We start from the raw sequence: 21,982 nt of genomic DNA, 5'->3' as shown, positions 1-21,982 counted from the left end.
AAATTTTTTTCTCAAAAGGATTTTTATTGATATAAACCAAAAAACATACGATTCAAAATTGCTGATTACAGATACAACATAGTCATTCACTATCAGACAGAAGAACATCAGCCACCATTGAAACAATTATTAGTATATTAGGATTCCATCCTCCCTGCCCAGAGCGCCTTCAAATAGAGGTGTTATATCCCCCCCCCAGCACCCAACACACTTGCATCCTGAGTGAGATCAATTCCCGTGTTACATGAATAGTCGATCAAGAACTAGGTCAACAGGGGCAAGTCCAGGAGTATCTAACCAAGGAGACCAGAGGGTATCGAATTTTCCAGGAAGACCCCTATGCTCGAAAAGGTATTTCTCCAACCTCAAGGTGTCCCCCATTTGAGCAATTCATTCCTGTAGGACAGGAGGTTCCGATGCTTTCCAGTGCCAGAGGATGAGCTTACGTGTCTGGAAAAGAGCTCTACCTATAGCCTGCTTGAGGACATCCTCAATAGAAAGGTCATCTAAGATACCTAGTAGGCAGGGCTTGAGGTCCCTTGTAACATAAACCTGAAATACCCCGTTTATGGTATTATTAACTCCCATCCAGTACAGATGTAACTTGAGGCAACGCCACAAAAGGTGAATAAGGTTTCCATGGTCCCTAGAGCATCGAGTACACTCAGAACTCTCCTTGACCCCCCATTCTATAAAGCCTTTCGGGTGGGAGGGGGGAGGTGTACCCGCAATACAATATACAACAGGGACAACCTTTATGCCCCATTGAGAGAACAACTGCACTGCCTGCAGGGCCTCCTCCCACTGCTCCTCAAATTTGCCCACATCTCTTTCTCAATTGGCAGCCACCTTTAACCCCCCTGGCGGTTTTCCCGAGTGTGGCTCGGGGTTAAAATTCAGTACCATTAGCGGTAACCCCGAGCCACACTCGGAATCGCATTGCAGGATCCTGGGGCGGCGTTACTTACCTTGTCCCCGGGATCCTGCGATGTCCCCCGCTGTGTCTGCGGGCTCCGTCCTCTGCCCGAAGCCTCTCCGTGCCAGGCTCCGTTCCCTGTGAGCGTCACGACGCACGGGGGCGGAGCCTGGCGGCAAATTCAAAAAACTGTAAAAAAGCATAACACATACAGTACTGTAATCTTACAGATTACAGTACTGTATGAAATCATTTCACATCCCTTTTGTCCCCAGTGCTTTGTCCTATGCCCTGCATGCAGTTTTATATTATATATACTGTTCTTTCTGCCTGGAAACTGGAGATTGTCCATAGCAACCAAAAAGTGTCCCTTTACGTCAAAAATGGTTTTAGACCAGCTAGAAAACAGCGATAGTAAATTAGAACACTTGCAGAATTGAGCGATAGTGAATCGTGGGGAAATTTATTTTATTATTATTTTATTTTTATTTTTTTTAATTATTTATTATATTATAATTTATGTTTTTGTGTTTCAAACTTTATCATACCCGGGATATCTACTAGACTCTTGTTTGGACAGATTTAAGTGTGTTATTGTTAAGAATTACAGACCTACAATATAAAACGCCAAAATTCCATGCAAAATAATTGTACCGCTTTCAGCACCTAAAATCCGAAATAATCATACCGCCAGGGAGGTTAAGGAAAAACCAGTCCAATTTTTAGACAAAAGCATAACATTGGGATATAAACCCCTTGCATTGAGAGATCTCGGTCATCAGAAAGTTTATTTTATTTGTTTTAACCCTTTTTCACAATCCTTCAGTTACTGGCCTACGCAAATGAGGTCATACATCCCAGGAGTCTTCAGGAGGGATTTTCTCAGCTAAGCACACCCCTCCTTGCCTGCATGCCTGAGCTAAGGGCAGATGTATTCCCGAAAGTAAATGCAAGATAAATCATCTACCCTTACTCAAGATGGCCACGACCAGAAATGTTGGGGGGGTGTTTTTGAAAGTGATTTAAAATAAAGCATGGAGACATAAATGGATTTGGGGGGGGGGGGGGGGGGGGGGGGAGTGTGCTTTGAATATTAAAAATGAAATAAATAGCATCTTTGGTTTGTGGTGCTCAGATGCAGCGTACTTCTGCTTTAACTCCAAGTCTTGCTGTGATGTTAACTCACTATTCTCCACAATATGTACCCTTCTAGGGCAGGGGTAGGCAACCCTGGCCCTCCGGCTGTTTTAAAACTACAAGTCCCATGAGACATTGCAAGGCCCTGACAATCACAGGCATGACTCCTAGAGGCAGAGGCATGATGGGATTTGTAGTTTCATCACAGCTGGAGGGCCGAGGTTGCCTACCTCTGGCTCTAGGGTTTGTTCACATTAATTATCACGTCATATTATAGTTATCTGTGGCAATACTGCTTTGCCAGTATTGAAAATGCTAAGATAAATAAAAATAAAAAACTACAATGCATTTGCATTTTGTGGCCAATTAAAATGCAAAAATCGTTTATGGAAAGTTACAAGTTCATAAAAAAATTTTTTTTTAAAATAGTGTGGCATCATATTATGGGGGGACGGACGAAGACGTCTACTGGCTGAAGGGTAATCAAATTGTTTCATCCATCAACACGTATTTAGCCAGGAACACTTCCAAACCTGCCAGCCACAATATACTGGGCTGGAAAAAAAAATAAAATAAAACAAAAAAAAACATCCTACTCAACACATAGCAATCTGCTCAGTTCCAGATGACTATTGTTTTTTTTTTTTTTTTAACAGCTGCCATCACACACTTGGTCACATGCATCATACTCTCTGCTGTATGTGTCACCCGCAAGGCATTTCCAGCAAGCAAACTGGAAAAGCAGGTTTGCTGTGCAATCCCCAGTGTGAGAGAAAAGCCGGAGGACAAAGATCACATGACTGGGCCTCGCTACTCACCATGGATATGAGAAACAGATCGGATGACGAAATTTGCTGCAAATATTCCGGGTTCCTGTGGCGAAGTCTTTCTATGTAAACCAAAGCCAGCATCATGGAGCAGGGGGAGATACAAGCTTCCCTACAAAACACAGAGAGAACCAGCTATCAGGAACATGGTCAATCATGTCTGTCAGGATTTAAAGGGACCTCTCAACAGATTTTCATTTCCGAAACATTCCTCCCATATAATTACATAAAGGGCTTAATTGTATGCATGTTATTTACCTGTAAGAGCCTTCCTGTGTGCAGACATCCAAAAGCCCCAAGACTGTTGTTGGGTGCCATCATCAGTCAGCAGTCCCAGCAGACTCAGATGTCACTTAAAGTGATTGTAAAAGGTAATTTTTTTTTTTTTTTTTTTAATAACAGACATATCATACTTACCTCCACTGTGCAGCTTATTTTGCACAGTGTGGCCCCGAACCTCCCCTTCTAGGGTCCCCAGGCGGCTCCTCCCCACATCAGAGATGCGCTTCCCCCGAAGGGGTTTACCTTGTGGGCGCAGCTCCTGAGTCCAGCATTCGGCGTCCATAGAGGCTGAATGCAGGACTTGGCCCCGCCCCCCGCGTCATTGGATTTGATTGACAGCAGCAGGAGCCAATGGCTGCGCTGCTATCAATCTATCCAATCAAGAGCCGAGAACCCCGGGCAGAGAGACAGCACATCCCCAAGTTCGGAGGTTCAGGTAAGTAAAACGGGGAGGGGGGGCGACTACCAGGTGTTTTTTCCCCTAATGCATAGGATGCATTAAGGTGAAAAAACACGAAGGTTTACAACCCCTTTAAGTGGTAGTCACCTAATATCACACCTCTCTGTATGGCACCGCATGTCACTTGTGGTTGTGCAGTGACACCAATGAAGTGTCACTTTGTGTACGTCACATAAAGTTCACACAAATAAAGAAAAATAAAAAGGGACCTGTGTGATGTGATAAAACGTTCATCACACCTCCCCTGCCAAACATCTCTGCAGTCTAACGTTGATTGCTGCTGGCACACAACATGCTCCATGTGCTTTAGTGTGTGGGCAAGTGTGAACAGACCCCTTAACCGCTTCCCGACCGCCTCACGCAGATATACTGCGGCAGAATAAAATCGCAGATTGCCGCCAGTACTAGTAAAAAAGAAAAAAAATTAATAAAAATGCCATAAATCTATCCCCTATTTTGTAGACGCTATAACTTTTGCGCAAACCAATGAATATACGCTTATTGCGATTTTTTTTTTACCTAAAATATGTAGAATACATATCGGCCTAAACTGAGGGGAAAAAAATGTTTTTTTTTTTTTATATATTTTTTGGGGATATTTATTACAGCAAAAAGTAAAAAAATATGGCTATTTTTTTCAAAATTGTCGCTCTTTTTTGTTTATAGCGCAAAAAATAAAAACCGCAGAGGTGATCAAATACCACCAAAAGAAAGCTCTATTTGTGGGAAAAAAAGGACTTTTTCTTAGGAGCCACGTCACATGAGCGTGCAATTGTCAGTTAAAGCGACGCAGTGCCGAATCGCAAAAAGTGCTCTGGTCTTTGGCCAGCCAAACGGTCCGGGGCTTAAATGGTTAAAGTGCTCTTTTCCTTTAAGGGAAAACCTATTAAGATCAAGAGATCATGCACAGACGATATTTTAAGGGTAGATCACCCCAGTAAAAGCATCGACACTATTTAACCAGTTCCCACCTGGCCTATAGCTAAATGACGGCCGGGCTTTTCGCCAATCTAGGTGGACGTTACACGATGTCCTCCCGGGGGCCAAACTGCGCCGCGATGGACACAGCCGGTGATTGATCAGTGTACCGGCCCACTGCTGGTACCATGTGACTGCTGTGACCAATCACAGCAGGTCATGTGACAATTGTAAACAATGGAAGGCTTCCTTTCATGCCATTCATGGTGTACAATTGTGTTACTAGCTGTGATTGGTCACAGTGATCACATGGTACAGACAGGGCCAATCACAACAAAACATGGTTTCCATTCAGCAAAAATGGTTGCTTAGAACTGTGAAATTCACTGGTATAAACAATCATAATGTTAGGAAAAAAAATTCTGATCACGTCCCAATAGTACATTGTTACTATAGTAACACTGTATTGCTCTGGTCACAGTGTTTTTAAAAAATAAAAAAATGTTATGCAATTATTTTTTATTACTTGAGATCGGCCGTCAGTACTTTAGGATTGATCGATTTTCAGATATATACCAAAGTTTGTGGAAGCTATAACTTTCCTACAAACTAAATAATATACACTGATTTGAGTTATTTTCACCCCAAAAAAGTAGCAGAATACAGTTTGGCCTAAATTTATGAAGATTATTTATTTGCAACATAAAGAAACGCAGAAAAAAAAAAAAAAAAAGCAGAAACGAAGAAAAGCTCAATTCTTTTTTGTTTATTTAGGAAGAAAAAACCCAGTGGTGATTAAATACCACCAAAAGAAAGCTTAATTTGTGTGAAAAAAAAAAGGGTACCGCGTTGCATGACCGTGCAATTCATTCAAAGTGTGACAGCGCTGAAAGCTGGCCTGGGCAGGAAAGGGGTAAAAGTGCCCTGTAGGCAAGTGGTTAAGCATATGCAATTCTCACCTGGATACATGAACGGCATACTTCTTCTGCAGGCGACGAATGGGGTTGGGAGCAGCTTTCTGAAGTAACTCCACGGCGATGTCTTGCATAGCGAGAGAACAAATAAAAAAAAAAAGAAGAAAAAATACCGTAAGTAACTGCAAAAGGTGTAACTCAACTCTAGTAAGAAACAGGTATAGACACATACACTCCACAGATGAGGATTACTATTAGTGTTCCTATTGGAGAGATTGATCCACACTCCCTGAACGTTTTTAGTACTGTAGGCAAGTTTTTTTTCTTTTTTTTGCCTCTGACAGAATTGACCACACCTACCTTTTCTTGGTCGGGCATCACAGGGGCAGGAAGTGAGAGAAAATCTGCCCCATGGAGTAAAAGGCAGAGAAAAACCCGACATGAGTTTTAAAGTGTCTACTAAAGCAGACAGCTATTTATGGGAGACGAAACATGTAAGTTCTCTTCTGCAATAACAAACACTTTCCTTACTAATGCTGATTCTTCGGGTGACTAGGTAACACTTTGATAAGTAATTATCGGTATATATTGTTGTACAACTCTACATTTATGCTTCATTAGAGAGAGCCTTTCCTGACACATATGATATGGGAGAGTGCGTATTTTCATAAATTCCCGAGTTTAGCTCTGTAGGATGTTAGAGAGGGAGAGTGGCCAATAAGAATCCTAATATTTCAGCCTACGCGAGCGGTTAGAACGTACTAATTTTTTCATAGTTTAATGCCCTGTACACACGATCGGACATTGATCGTACATTCCGACAACAAAATCCATGGATTTTTTCCGACCTATGTTGGCCCAAACTTGTCTTGCATACACACGGTCGCACAAAGTTGTCGGAAGCTCCGATCGTTCTGAACGCGGTGACGTAAAACACGTACGTCGGGACTATAAACGGGGCAGTAGCCAAAAGCTTTCGTCTCTTAATTTATTCTGAGCATGCGTGGCACTTTGTGGGATTTTGTTGTCGGAAAATTTTATAGCAAGGGCTCAAACTTTGTGTGTTGGAAATTCCGACGGAAAAAGCCCCATGGAGCCCACACACGATCGGAATTTCGGACAACACAATCCGATCGCACTTTTTCCGTCTGAAAATCCGACCGTGTGTACAGGGCATAAGAGTGCCTTGAATTTAGCTAGGTTGTTTATATTGTGATTTTATTGTGCTTTTGTTTTTTGCTATGCAATTGAGCCTGGGTATGTCCAATAGGCTCTGTTATGTACTTGTTAACTTCGAAACCTGCAATAAAAATACATTTTCAAAAAACAAAACACTTTACTGCCTACTTGCAGTTTACTCAGCGTGCATTTCCCCCACACTCCGGCTCTACCAGAATGACTGACTCCCATACGCAGGATGACGTCATTTCACCAACAGCCTAGAGGCCAAAAACCTGGCACCTGGTAGTAGTCGGGGAGGAGAGGTCAGTGGTCAGCAAGGGAAGTAACAACCACAAGGTGGAGGCAAGTTTCCCCACCCATTTCAGATCTCAAACAAATGACTGGTGATTGGCTTGAATTATTTGCTGCAAAGTCACTGATGTTTGTAGTAATCTCATGACACCATCTCTTGTACAACAGGAAATTGCATGACACCCTCAACAGTCATCAATAAAGGGTCATGCCAGTGTATCATAATTTTTCCAGTATTACTTCCTTCACATGTCAGAGACAAATCAATAGAGTGATTGGTAAAAAAAAATAAAAATGTAAAAATGATCTCTTGAAAATCAAGTAAGGGCAATTTCCATGACAATTGTAAAAAAATGACTTTGGTGATCAGGTCACAGCTATTTTGAAGGTGCTGCATGCAATCGCTGATTCTCTCTCATTCTGCTGAATAAGCAGCACAGGCAACATGCTATCTGGTGAGCCGCTCCACTTCATGGCAGGAAACAAGCCAGCATCTTCTTTCAATGACGTTGAGCTGCAATCTATTCCCAACCCCCCTACGCCAATCCCCAACCCTGGGGGGCCAGGGACTCCTCACCCAACTCCTCATATACTGGGCTGCTCTCACAACTTATGCCCCGTACACACGGTCGGATTCTCCGACGGAAAATGTTCGATGGGAGCTTGTTGTCGGAAATTCCTTTCGCGTGTGGGCTCCATCAGACAGTTTCCATCGGAATTTCCGTCTCACAAAATTCGAGATCTGGTTCTCAAATTTTCCGGCAACAAAATCCATCGTAAATTCCGATTGTGTGTACACAATTCCGACGCACAAAGTTCCCGGCATGCTCGGAATCAAGCAGAAGAGCCGCACTAGCTATTGAACTTCATTTTTCTCGGCTCGTCGTACGTGTTGTACGTCACCGCGTTCTTGACGTTCGGAATTTCCGACCAACTTTGTGTGACCGTGTGTATGCAAGACAAGTTTGAGAGAAAAATATTCCGTCAGAAAAAAAACATGGATTTTTTTGTCGGAATGTCCGATTGTGTGTACGAGGCATAACTGCTAGGGATGCCTCAGCCTGTGGCAGGTATGAGGATGATCTACTTGCTGGCTGGAGCTGTAGACTGCAGCGTGTTCCTCCTGTCTGCTCATCTGTGCCTAGGGCTTCACTGTAAAGCAGAGTTGTCAAACAAAAGGACCCGCGGGACATTTCATGAGGCCCTCGCACCTCTCCTGCAGCTTCAGCACCCCGCTCAGCTCCGCCTCCACCTTGTTTTAGCAGTAGAGGAGGACAGAACTCCTACAGATCCTGCGCCTCTGTGCAGCCGCAGCACACTCTTGTCTCCGCCTCTCATGGTCTTAGTATTCAGCAGACTCCGAGCAGCTGACTCCAGCCCTCCTCCAGACCCAGTACTTTCCAATTCCCAGCGCTGCCTCCAGCTTGTTCCCATCAGAAGCACTGTGATGTAAGGGAGGGTGAGGGACTCTTGACTTTTGATGGTGGGCCCTTTGAGAGCAACCATAATGCTGATGCCAACCGTGATGAAATTTGTTCACACCACATGCAGTCCAGTGCGGTTTTTTTTTTTTGGAAAGTAGGTTATATGGTTTCCAATGGCATTATTCACATCAGTGCGGTCAGTTCCAGGGTGTTCCAGAAAAAAAAGAAAAAGTAGAACATGCTGCATTTTTCCTGAACTAGACTGTACTTGGACACATCAAAAATGCACTGGATCGCAGTACAGTTAAAAAAAATAAACAAAAAAGCATCTGGAATGCATTCAGAAAGGCATTAATAAAAAAAAAAAAAAAAAAAAAAAAAAAAAAAACACATCAAAAATGCACCGGAATGCGCCAAAAACATGCATGCAGAAACGTATCCGGAACAGATCTGGAGTGTGTTTTTGTAGTGTGAACCACCCCTGAGCAGCATCAGAAAGAAAACTAAAAATAAAGGCTGTAGTGTATTTGTTTCTAATACCATTTTATTTTAAACCAGGCCCTGGGCAAAGCTGAGAAGGCAGGAGGAAAAAACGAAGTCGGACATACGTGTAAGACAACCGTGTAAAAAAAAAGAAAAAAAAAAAAAAAAAAAGAAATTCACAAACATGACATATTGGGATTGATTTACTAAAACAGTAGAGTGCAAAATCTGGTATAGCTGTGCATGGTAGCCAATCAGCTTCTAACTTCAGCTTGTTCAATTAAGCTTTGACCTAAAAAAAATAAAACAAAAACCTGGAAGCTGATTGGTTACAATGCACATCTGCACCAGATTTTGCACTCTCCAGTTTTAGTAAATCTCCCCTATATTGAAACCACTGTCCATGTGTTGTCTGAATATTGTAACGTTTGTGCATTTGTTGCGCAGACATCACAAGCAGCTATTCTCCACCCATGCATTGCAAAAGTTGCCAATATTCTGCGTGCATATTGTAATAGCTGGATGATTGTCATACTACATAACTGAACATTGTGGCCCATGTATTGTCAGGTTAGACATTTTGGGCATTAAAGAGGAAGTAAGCTTCGATGTTTTTTTTCGCATCGCATACTAGCACATTATGTGACACTTACCTGCAAGCGAAGCCTGCGCCATCCCCGCTACAGGCCGCATCCATACAAAGTATGAACAGCGATCTGTCATCTCCCCTTCAGTTAGAACACAAACTAGGACACACTTAACCACTTCACTGCCCCCTAGTGTTAACCCCTTCACTGCCAGTGACATTTTTACAGTAATCAGCGCATTTTATAGCATTGATCGCTGTATTAATGCCAATGGTCCCAAAAATGTGTCAAAATTGTCCGATGTGTCCGCCATAATGTCGCAGTCCCAATAAAAATCGCAGATCGCTGCCATTACTAGTAAAAAAAAATAAATAATAATAATAAAAATGCTATAAATCTATCCCCTATATTGTAGACACTATAACTTTTGCGCAAATCAATCAATATACGCAATTTTTATTACCAAAAATATGTAGAAGAATAAAGATCGGCCTAAACTAAGAAAAAAAATTGCTTAAAAAAAAAAAATGGGGATATTCATTATAGCAAAAAGTACAAAATATTGTGTTTTTTTCAAAATTGTCGCTCTTCTTTTGTTTATAGCGCAAAAAATAAAAACCGCAGAGGTGATCAAATACCACCAAAAGAAAGCTGTTTGTGGGAAAAAAAGGACGTCAATTTTGTTTGGGTGCAACGTCTCACGACTGCGCAATTGTCAGTTAAAGCGAAGCAGTGCCGAATCGCAAAAAATGCTCTGGTTTAGGAAGGGGGTAAAATCTTCCGGGGCTGAAGCTTTTTTTTTTTTTTTTTTTTTAAGCTCAGTTGTTGCTCATTGACTATTTTTAATCTTATTAAAGTGCACACAGCTCAGCACACTGACTCTACTGGTGTCTAACATGGCCACGTCACCAGTGCCTTCCAGGGAAATCTCATGCATGCACTGTACAAGTTGTGAGTGTTTATTAACTGCTTCACAGCTCATACTGATCAACAATGCAGCCAATGAAGTCATTTTTTGGCATGGTTTCCAATCTGCCAGGTTTGGGAGGCACTGACTATGGTGCCTGCATTGCATAGAAGAAAGATCCCAGTAATTATATGTAAAGTTCTTGCAATTCCCTAAAAGTTTGCATTGCTGTTTTAAGGTAAATTAAAGTAATAATAGTTTTGCACAGAGCAACCCTGATCTGCCTCTTCTTGGGTTTCCTGACAGCGCTCCTGCCCTTATCCCCCCCCCCCCTTGCCAAGTAGCAAGTCCCTTACTATGGGGGCACTTGTACCTCTTCGCTCCTGAGCCCTGCTCTCCATAAGACTAAGATCAGGGCTCAGCCCCCGCCCACTCTGTCCTCACTGGCTGTGAATCACAGCATTGAGAGCCAATGGCTCCCTGCTGCTTCAACTCAGCCATTAGGGGGCGCTAAGGGGGGAGCTGCACACTGCTGGTTTTTACCTTCATGCATTCATGAGGCTCTCATGCCCTGCGCTGGAGGAAGATAGGGCTCAGTCAGGCATTGGGGGGGCTGCTGTGGAGGTTTTTTTAGCTTCATGCATAGAATGCATGAAGGTAAAAAAAAAACCTTGAGCCTTTAGAACCACTTTAACCACTTGACCTTGAGAAGATTTACCCCCCTTCCTGACCAGGTAATTTTTTGTGTTATGGCCCTGCGTAACTTTTACTGACAATTGCGCGGTAGTGCGATGCTGTACCCAAATAAAATTGATGTTCTTTCTTTCCCCACAAATAGAGCTTTCTTTTGGTGGTATTTGATGACCTTCGTGTTTTGTTTTTACACTATAAACAAATAAAGACCGTCAATTAAAAAAAAAAAAAAAAAAAAAAAATTTATTTTTACTGCAATAAAACATATCCAATAAAAAAAAAAAAAAAAAAAAAAAAAAAATCTAATTTCTTCATCAATTTATACCAATATGTATTCTGCTAAAGACAAAAAAATGAATCACAATCGCCATTCTGGCTCTCTGCCTAATGAACGGCCAGAGCCCGCGGTACCCCCAGATGAGCTCCCGCTGTGATTATAGCGGGTCGCCGGCGGCGCACACACGCGCCCCAGAAGTGCAGGATCACGTACTAGGCGCATGACCCTTGCCGCTGTATATGCATGTTATATAATCGGCAAGCGGTTATTGAATAAAAGTAAAGCCTCACGAGGAAACTCAAAGCATTTAACTTTTAAATTCCTCACGTTCATTGCATTCCAATCATTTCCTAGATGAGCGAGACCTTAACCATTTCCTGCCCGGCCTATAGCAAAATGACAACCGGGCAGTGGTTCAGTTATCCTGACTGGGATATCCTCATATGACGTCCAGCAAGATAACAAGGGGGCGCGCAGCGCGGCGATTATTGTTGTGGCGTGTCAGTCTGATCTAGGTAGAGTCTGACTGAGACTCTTTACCACGTGATCAGCCGTGTCCAATCACAGCTGATCACGATGTAAATAGGAAGAGCCGCTTATCGGCTTTCCCTCACTCGCGTCTGACATACAGAGTACAGGAGAGCCGATCGGCTGCTCTCCTGACAAGGGAGGGGGGGGGGGGGGGTCTGAGCTCATTAACAGCGCCCCCCCGAGGATGCCCACATGGGACCACCAGGGATGCCACCACTGATGACCACCAGAGATGCCACATAGTGCCCACAAAGAATGCCAATTAGTGCCATCTATCAGTGCCCCCCATGGCGCTTATTAGTGCCCATCAGTGCCACCTATGAGTGGCAATCAGTGCCGCATATTAGTGCCCATTATCAGTGTAACCTCATCGGTGCTCATCAGTGAAGGAGAAAACGTACTTATTGTCAAAATTTTGTAACACAAAGAAACTTTTTTTTTTTTTCAAAATTTTCGGTCTTTTTTTTATTTGTTTAGCAAAAAATAAAAACCGCGGGGGTAATCAAATACCACCAAAAGAAAACTCTATTTGTGGGGAAAAAATGCTAAAACTTTCGTTTGGGTACAGTGTTGTATGACCGCGCAATCGTCATTTAAAAAGTGACAGCACTGAAAGCTGAAAATTGGCCTGGGGAGGAAGGGGGGAAAGTGCCCGGTATTGAAGTGGCCTAGGGCTGAAACAACGAATCGATTAATCGGCAACTAATCGATTATGAAAATAATCGATTACTATTTTCATAATTGATTAATCGGCCAGTAACATAATGGGGTTAAAAAAAACTAAAATGAGCCCTTTATAGTACAAAAAGAGCAGATAATCGCGACTGTAAATATTGCCTTCACAGTTCTACAGTAAAAAAAATGAACCCCTTACATTAGTGATTATCTGCTTTTTTTGTACTATAAAGGGCTCATTTTAGTTTTTTTTAACCCCATTATTTTACTAAACGTCTTACACCTGGTTCACATCTATGTGTGTTTTTTGGTGCTTTTTGCAGAAACGCACTACAGTTCATTTACATAGTTTCCTATGGGACACGTTCACATCTATGCTTTTTTCAGCCACTGCGTATTTGGAAAGGGTCAGGGACTTTTTTTTTTTTTAACGCAAAACTGTGCTTTTTTGGTTCAATATACTTCAACGGAGAAGCTGCAGAAAAGCATATAATGCGTTTTTGCTGCAATTTGTGTTTTTTAATCTGCCCAACAACAAATCGGCCAAGACAATGCAAAAACGCAAATTGCAGCAAAATCAATTTGACCTCGCTAACAATTAGAAAATCGAAAAGGAACGCTCTTTACATTTTTTTTTTTTGAAGGAAGACATTGTTTGTTTTTTTTTTTTAATACAAAAATTTGATCTCCGAGTCTGATATTTACCAGATTTACTCTTTAATAGTATATACAGTATATCTCCTCTAATAGTATATACAGTATATCTCTTCTGTCTGTTATTCTCAGAGTGGATTAGAGATTTTGCTCCCTAACCATATAGTTGGTTATTTATATTTACAACTGCATAGAGATATTTAAGAATAAATTGCCTTTTTTTAAAAAAAACTTTACATATTAACTCAATTATACACCACACTTATTTTTTGATGTTATTAACCGATTAATCGAAACAATAATCGGCCAACTAATCGATTATGAAAATAATCGTTAGTTGCAGCCCTAGTTAAAAGAAGAACAAAAGTCCGGGAAATTGCATCATGTGTGAGTCTCTACAACAACAAGGTCAAAGCAGTGATGTCCCCAATTGCAAAAAACGATTGTTTTCATTTCCTCCTCTGCAGTTCTAGCCAGTGAGATCCCAGCTGCGCTCTTTCACCTGTAAAGGGACACTATCTGCATTTTTTTTTTTTTTTTAATCAGTCCCAATATATTAAAGCAGAACTCCAGCCAAAAATAAGAGAATAGAATAAGGTAAAATAACAGAAGCAGCATTTGCTTTAAAGTTCTCCTTCAATCCAGAGAATTTCCCCACTGTACTTAAAGTAGAGTTGCACCCCAAAAAAAAAGAAATTTCATTAATGTGCATGAAAAAAAAAAAAATCTGGAAAATTTTTTTTTTTTACTTACCTTTTTATGCCTGTTGCTATGTGGTCCCTCGTAATCTGCCTTCTTCGGTGCCTGGGCTCCTTACGTCACTTCCCCTTGGCGCAGGAAGGGAGCTCACCTCTCCTCCCTCCCTCCCTCCAGGCAATCATCTGGGACACATGACGGGTCCCAGATGATTGCACGGCCAGTCATGGCGCGGCTCAAGCATGCGCAGTGGGTGCCCGGCTGTGAAGCCACAGCTGGGCGCCCACAGCTAAAATGCCGGTGCCGCAGAGCGGAGGGGGAGACAAGCGGGGCTTCGATCCCCCGCATCGCTGGATCCCTGGGCAGGTAAGTGTCTGATTACTAAAAGTCAGCAGCTGCAGTATTTGTAGCTGCTGACTTTTTAATTTTCTTTTTTAAGTGGAACTCCGCTTTAATCCCTCTCATTTGGCATACATATAGTCTTATGACCAGCATTCACCATTCAACCCACTTCCTCCCAGAGAAGCAACTGATGAGCTCATCTCTCTGTCACTCTGCTTTATACTTCCATCAGCATCTTCCTTCTAAGCATATGAACTGATTGGCTTCTTGTGCTGCTTCTTCCTCTCACACTTCGGCCCTGCTGTACAGGGAATGCTAGCGGCTGGTAACAGGTCACATTCAGGTCCTTACATGGCTTGTATTATAATTTACACTTATTGATGTATATTAATAATCACAGAGCTGCACTCATTTTTGCCTTTAATCCGCCTGGAGTTGCCCCCCCCCTCCCTCCCTCCTCCTCTCCATTCCTGCAGCCTCTGTTGGATTCTTTAGCCAGTGACCCTTCTGGAAGCATTGACTATCCGTCTCCCCCCAAATGTCATACGTGTCCCCCAAATGTCATAAGTGTCCAATTCAGCTGGGAGGAGTTCTCCCTTAAACCTTCTCTGACACAAGTACAGGTATAGAGATGGGACTCACCGGCCACGGGACTGGACAGGTTCTCCATGGGGCACTCCACCTCCCAGCCATAGTACAGACGCTTTCTTACCCTCTCCGTCAGCTGGGGGTGTCCGGGCAAAAACTGCAGGAAAAACAAGAAAAGGGTCACTGCTAAAGACATAGATCCAGATGTGAGAAACACAGAGACTATATATATATATATATATATACACACACACACACACACACACACACAGTATACGGGCAGCAGAGAGGGGGAGGGGGGTATATACGGACAGGTGAGGGAACTACACACATACACACAGGTGGTGGGGAATATCTATGGACAGCTGGGGGTATATACAGGCAGTGTATAGGTTCAGTATACAAGGGAGGGATCAGGTATATAGGGGCAGTGGGAATGTATACAAGAAAGTGTGGGGTGCATACATGGGCAGGATGAGGTATACAGGGAGGAGGGTGAGGTATATAGGGATCGGGTGAAGTATATAGGGAATCGGGGTGAAGTATATAGGAGGGTGAGGTATATAGGGAGCAGTATATAGGGATCGGGTGAGGTATATAGGGATTGGGGTGAAGTATAGGGAGCAGTATATAAGGATCAGGGTGAAGTATATAGGAGGGTGAGGTATATAGGGATCGGGATGAGGTATATAGGGAGCAGTATATAGGCATCGGAGTGAAGTATATAGGCATCGGGGTGAAGTATATAGGGATCAGGATGAGGTATATAGGGAGCAGTATATAAGGATCGGGGTGAAGTATATAGGAGGGTGAGGTATATAGGGATCAGGGGTGAGGTATATAGGGAGCAGTATATAGGGATCGGGGTGAGGTATATAGGGATCAGGTATATAGGAGGGTGAGGTATATAGGGATCGGGGGGGGGGGGTGTATAGGGATCAGGATGAGGTATATAGGAAGCAGGATATAGAGATCGGGGTGAAGTATATAGGAGGGGGATGAGGTATATAGGGAGCATTATATAGGGATCGGGGTGAGATATATAGGAGGAGGTGAGGTATATAGGGATCGGGGCGAGGTATATAGGGATCAGGATGAGGTATATAGGAGGAGGTGAGGTATATAGGGATGAGGTATATAGGGATCAGGATGAGGTGTATATATACGGGGTTGTATACGGGGCGGTGTCCGGGCTCACTGATAACACACAGAACGGATGATGAGGACTCACCGGGAAGTCTATGAAGGGGGTGGCCGGCCGGGGGATGGCGCTCTCCTCCCGCTGGGCTCCCCGCACAGCTCCGGCCTTCCTCCGCTCCATGTCTTCTCTCTCTCCCGCCCTCTGTAGGCCTCAGCTGGCTGTCCGGACTTCCGGGATGTCACCGGAGGGGAGGGGAGTAGGAGGAGTCGGATAATATGTCACCTCTGGACCCCGCCCTCCCCTCTCCCGGTTGGATGTTGTCATTCTCTCACGCAGATCTGTCCTATCGGCAGTGCGCGGATTGTGTGATGGAAAGTTGTCAAAACTGGAGCGTCTGCGCATGTCAACCAATCAGCTTCTTTCTTACATGTGTAATGCTTAAATAGACCCGCTGAATAGAGAAGTTAATTGGTCGCTCTTGTTCTGATAAATTCAACCCCCCCACTGTGATTGGCTGATCGTATAGTGGAAGTTTGGGGAAACGTTCTGGGAATTGGATGTGAAAATATTTGATCTGCAGGAAGGCTTTATAGGAAGTGATAAGGCTCCATTCACAGTGTTACATAGTTGGCAACATTGTAAAAAAAATTTTAGGGACACTTTTTTTTTGGCTGTAGGCGGAGTCGCATTATAATTAGGGGCAGGGCATTCATTAGTAGGCGTGGCATATGGGGAAAATGCGACGTGCGCTGTGCCAAAAATGGGCGTGATTTACGTGATATAGTGGGCATGGCTTGAAGGGGCATGACTCGAAGGGGGTGTGGTTAGACTCTGAGATGAACGAGGGATGGTGGGAGAAACAAAGGGAGAAAGAAAGACAAAGAAAGGGATGGAGGGACAGCAGGCTCAGATCCTACACCACAATAGAAATGTGTGTATTTCAGAAAGTTTAACAATCAGCAGATAAAGATACTCCAAACACCTGATGTTAGCGCTTTAATCATCCCGGCATTGTAAGATTGTAAGCTCCTTTAGGGTAGGGACTTATGTGAATGTACAATGTATATGTAAAGCGCTGCGTAAATTGACGGCGCTATATAAGTAACTGAAATAAATTGAAATTAAATAGTTCAACTCACCATAATGCAGAACCAGTGGGAGCCCCAAGTGTGTCACTTGTCACGTCGCCTGCCACCAGATGCCATCAGGTGTCCCCAGTAGAGTCCCACCTTACATCTCAGGTGTCCATAGCGGAGTGCTTCCTTACATCTCAGGTCGGTCAGTATGCAGTGTAGGGGTCCCTCTATGATAGGAGGTAGGTGAGTGTGGGGGTCCCTCTATGACAGGGGGTAGGTCAGTGTGGAGTGTAGTGGTCCCTCTATGACAGGGGGTAGGTCAGTGTGGAGTGTAGGGGTCCCTCTATGACAGGTGGTAGGTCAGTGTGGAGTTTAGGGGTCCCTCTATGACAGAGGGTAGGTCCCAGAGGGACCCCTTCACTCCACACTGCCATACCCCCTGTCATAGAGGGACCCCTACACTCCACACTGACCTACCCCCTGTCATAGAGCCTCTATGACAGGGGGTAGGTCAAGAAACATCCAAACTGGTGCACTCACTCACAAGGCTGCTGTTAGGCTGTACGGGGTCCCAATAATTTCTATCTCATAGGGCCCCCACCCCCTGAGGAGGGAAAGAGGGAGGTGAGAGAGAGAGGCAGTAGTGGGGGGGGGGGGGAGAAAGGGGGGAGGAGAGAGAGAGAGATGAAAGAGGGGGGTCTGACAGAAGAGGGGGGTCTGACAATACAGGAGGACTATATGTCCCACCCTTTCATGTCCCACAATACAGGAGGACTATCAGTCCCAGCCTACCATGCCCCCCAATACAGGAGGACTATAAGTACAACTCCCAGCCTCTCATGTCCCAGCTACTAGGAGGACTACAAGTCCCAGCCTCTCATGTCTCAGCTACGAGGAGAACTACAAGTCCCAACCTCCCATGTCTCAGCTACAAGGAGAACTACAAGTTCTAGCCTCCCATGCCTCAGCTACGAGGAGAACTACAAGTCCCAGCCTCTCATGTCCCAGCTACGAGGAGAACTACAAGTCCCAGCCTCTCATGTCCCAGATACGAGGAGAACTACTAGTCCCAGCCTCTCATGTCTCAGCTACCAGGAGAACTACAAGTCCCAGCCTTTCATGTCTCAACTACCAGGAGAACTACAAGTCCCAGCCTCCCATGCCTCAGCTACTAGGAGGACTACAAGTCCCAGCCTCTCATGTCCCAGCTACAAGGTGAACTACAAGTCCCAGCCTCCCATGCCTCAGCTACTAGGAGGACTACAAGTCCCAGCCTCTTATGTCCCAGCCTCCTATGCCTCAGCTACTAGGAGGACTACAAGTCCCAGCCTCTCATGTCCCAGCTATGAGGTGAACTACAAGTCTCAGCCTACCATGCCTCAGCTACGAGGAGGACTACAAGTCCCAGCCTCTCACTTCCCAGCTACTTGTAGTCCTCCTGTATATAGGAACATGGAAGGCTGGGAAGAGGGGGGTCTGACAGAGAGGAGGGGGGGGGCAGCTGACAGAGCAGATGAGAGAGACCGACCTCAGGAGACAGAGACAAACAGCACGAGTTAGGACTCCGGGAGCATGCAGGGCTGGCATGATTACCCACAGACACAGTCCAGCCCTGCATCCACATGTGACCAGCTCCCTCATGTCCTCCGTCCGTCCTGCACATGACCTGCTCGACCAATCACAAGACACCCGCCGCTGCCCAATGCTGAGCCTGAGCTCGGCTCAAACACAGAGCGCATCGATGTTTAGGCAGCAGTGTGAACATTAATAGCAGGCACGGGATGATCATGCACCCCTCCGGGGGCGGGGGGTGGGCGGCGCCGCAGCTCCATTGTAGCCTTGTCTGGTCTTCTGGAAAATGGCAGCCGGCGGAGACAATATCTCCGCCGGCCGCGGACCTCTAGCGGCTGCAAAAAAAATTGTGAAAAAAAAGATTTCCTGGGACATTTCCCGGGAAACACTAAAATCGGGAAAAGGGTCTAAATCCCGGGAATGTCCTGGGAAATTCGGGACTATTGGCAACTATGGTGTTATCATAGGAATAACAATCTTTATTTCAGCCATGGGACTTTAAGGGTTAAATCTCATTCACAATAACATGTTTTTCCAGGAGCCGTATCCCTATTAGATCCGTATACTGATCCTACAGGCTGAATTCAAAAACAAGGACAAGGCTCCTTTAAGAAAAATCTGCAGTTTTTTTTTTTTTTTGTTGAGAGATTTAAAAAAAAAATGTCACATGACACTGCACTATGATGTCATCAGCTAAGCAAATATAAACAGTTGCAGGGAAAGCTGTCAGCAAAAGATGAGTGTTCACTGACCAGTAAAGACATGCTTTTTATCTCTCCTGAGATTTTTCTTGCGATTTTATTGGATTTGATCTCATTCGATTCAATTTCATTGTGATTTCATTGTTGTATGTTTAAAGCGGGTTTCTTTATTCTTAATAATGAACCAGTTTAAATGTAATCAGCTTCTTTCTCTGAAAAACACCAAAGAGAAACCCACTAAAGGAACCTCAGCTATGGAAGGAGGTATCAGTGACCAGCCTGCAGATAACCCAATCAAAAGGCCTCCCAAAATGAAGAGGGTTCAGGCTTTTGTGCGTGGCTGCTTCAGAACCGTTGTTCGATGTGCTGGTTTTGGCTGTAAAGCCAATGGAACGCCCCGGGATAGAGACACTGAGATTGGAGAGTATTATGGATAGTGATAGATACAAGATAAAACCCTTTCATTGGATCCTTCTTTCCCATTGATAAGGGATAACACCCCCCATATGTACACATGTATAGGTATTGCCATGGACATTCATGGCAGCCCCCCATATGTACACATATATAGGGATGGCCATGGACATTGCTGAGGGGTCACCCCATCATATGTACACATGTATAGGGATTGCCATGGACATTGATGAGAGCCACCCCATATATATACATGTATAGGGAGTGCCATGGACATTGATGGCAGCCCCCCCCCATATGTACACATGTATAGGAAGAGCCATGGACATTGCTGAAGGGTAAGGGTCACCCCCCATGTGTACACATGTGTAGGGATTGCCATGGACATTGCTGAGGGGTCACCCCCATATGTACACATGTATAAGGATGGCCATGGATATTGCTGAAGGGTCACCCCCCATGTGTACACATGTAGAGGGATTGCCATGGACATTGATGGCAGCCCCCCATATGTGCACATGTATAGGGATGGCCATGGACATTGCTGAGGGGTCACCCCCGCATATGTACACATTTAAAGGGACTGCCATGGCCATTGATGAGGGGTCCCCCCATATATACACATGTATAGGGATTGCCATGGAAATTGATGAGGGGTCCCCCCCATATGTACACATGTATAGGGATATCCATGGACATTGCTGAGGGGTCACCCCCATATGTACACATGTGTAGGGATTGCCATGGACATTGCTGAGGGGTCACCCCCCCATATGTACACATGTATAAGGATGGCCATGGATATTGCTGAAGGGTCACCCCCCATGTGTACACATGTAGAGGGATTGCCATGGACATTGATGGCAGCCCCCCATATGTACACATGCATAGGGATAGCCATGGACATTGCTGAGGGGTCACCCCTCATATGTAGACATGTACAGGGATGGCCATGGACATTTCTGAGGGGTCACCCCCCATATGTACACATGTATAGGGATAACCATGGACATTAATGAGGGGTCCCCCTCCATATGTACACATATATAGGGATTGCCATGGACATTGCTGAGGGGTCACCCCCCATATGTAAACATGTATAGGGATAGCCATGGACATTGCTGAGGGGTCGCCCCCCTATATGTACACATGTGTGAGGATTGCCATGGACATTGCTGAGGGGTCACCCCCCAATATGTACACATGTATAGGGATTGCCATGGACATTGATGAGGGGTCACCCCCTTATATATACACATGTATAGGGATGGACATTGCTGAGGGGTCACCCCCCAAATATGTACACATGTATAGGGATGGCCATGGACATTGCTGAGGGGTCACCCCCATATGTACACATGTATAGGGATTGCCATGGACATTGCTGAGAGCATCACCCCCCATATGTACACATGTATAGGGAGTGCCAGGGACATTGGTGAAGGGTCCCCCCATATGTGCACATGTGTAGGGATTGCCATGGACATTGCTGAGGGGGTCACCCACCATATGTACACATGTATAGGGAGTGCCAGGGACATTGCTGAAGGGTCCCCCCATATGTACACATGTGTAGGGATGGCCATGGACATTGCTGAGGGGTCACCCCTCATATGTACACATGTATAAGGATGGCCATGGACATTTCTGAAGGGTCAACCCCCCAAATGTACACATGTGTAGGGATTTCCATGGACATTGCTGAGGGGTCACCCCCATATGTACACATGTATGGGGATGGCCATGGACATCGCCGAAGGATCATCCCCCATTTCTACACATGTATAGGGATTGCCATGGACATTGCTGTCTTTTGTCTTGTAAATCAAAAGTAGCAAACAGTAATGTGTACAGGGAGCCAAGTCACCCCCACCTCCCTCTCCATGACCTCTCACCTCTCTGAGGAGCTCAGTGCCAACCAGAAAGATTGGCAGTGCCAACCAGCTGCCAGAAATGTCCAACATGGAAATAAAAGAGAACCCTGCATACATGTTTAACCCTTTGCTGCCCACATAACACGTATGCATAGTTGCCAACATTTAAAAAAACACTTTCCAACTTTGTATTGCTGTGCAAATTTTCTCTCTATAATTTGATTTTGTATAAAAAAATATATTTAATGTAGGTGAAGGTGCTAAATCTGATTCTTCTTTTTTATTGCAGCAGTATGCAGTATTTACTGCAGACATAGCTCACAAGGCAGGACTGCCCCAGTGACTCCACATTGAGACACCACGAGCATGCAATGTTCACACGAAGACTCCGCCAGCATGTGACATTCACACTGAGACACC

The 21,982-nt window shown here is 44.5% G+C and overlaps 1 protein-coding gene across 2 annotated transcripts in view; it reads right to left on the bottom strand.

The window, feature by feature from the left end:
• The window catches only part of CNPPD1 (cyclin Pas1/PHO80 domain containing 1), a 36,493-nt gene extending 20,294 nt beyond the window's left edge, over positions 1-16,199 (bottom strand). Inside the window, exons 1-4 of one of the 2 annotated variants that reach the window (XM_073634303.1) lie at positions 16,016-16,199; positions 14,839-14,941; positions 5,500-5,581; positions 2,872-2,992 (exon numbers count right to left, since the gene is read on the bottom strand). In XM_073634303.1, the coding sequence (XP_073490404.1) occupies positions 2,872-2,992; positions 5,500-5,581; positions 14,839-14,941; positions 16,016-16,105 (396 nt within the window). In that variant the 5' untranslated portion in view covers positions 16,106-16,199. The remainder of the gene's footprint in view (positions 1-2,871; positions 2,993-5,499; positions 5,582-14,838; positions 14,942-16,015) is intronic. The other variant, XM_073634304.1, reaches the window with a different exon arrangement.
• Positions 16,200-21,982: the final 5,783 nt, after the last annotated feature.

This window comes from Aquarana catesbeiana, linkage group LG06, assembly GCF_042186555.1.
Source record: "Aquarana catesbeiana isolate 2022-GZ linkage group LG06, ASM4218655v1, whole genome shotgun sequence".
In the NCBI taxonomy this organism is placed as follows: domain Eukaryota; kingdom Metazoa; phylum Chordata; class Amphibia; order Anura; family Ranidae; genus Aquarana; species Aquarana catesbeiana.
Note: the sequence above shows the minus strand (reverse complement) of the source record. Positions and strands in the feature narration are given on the sequence as shown.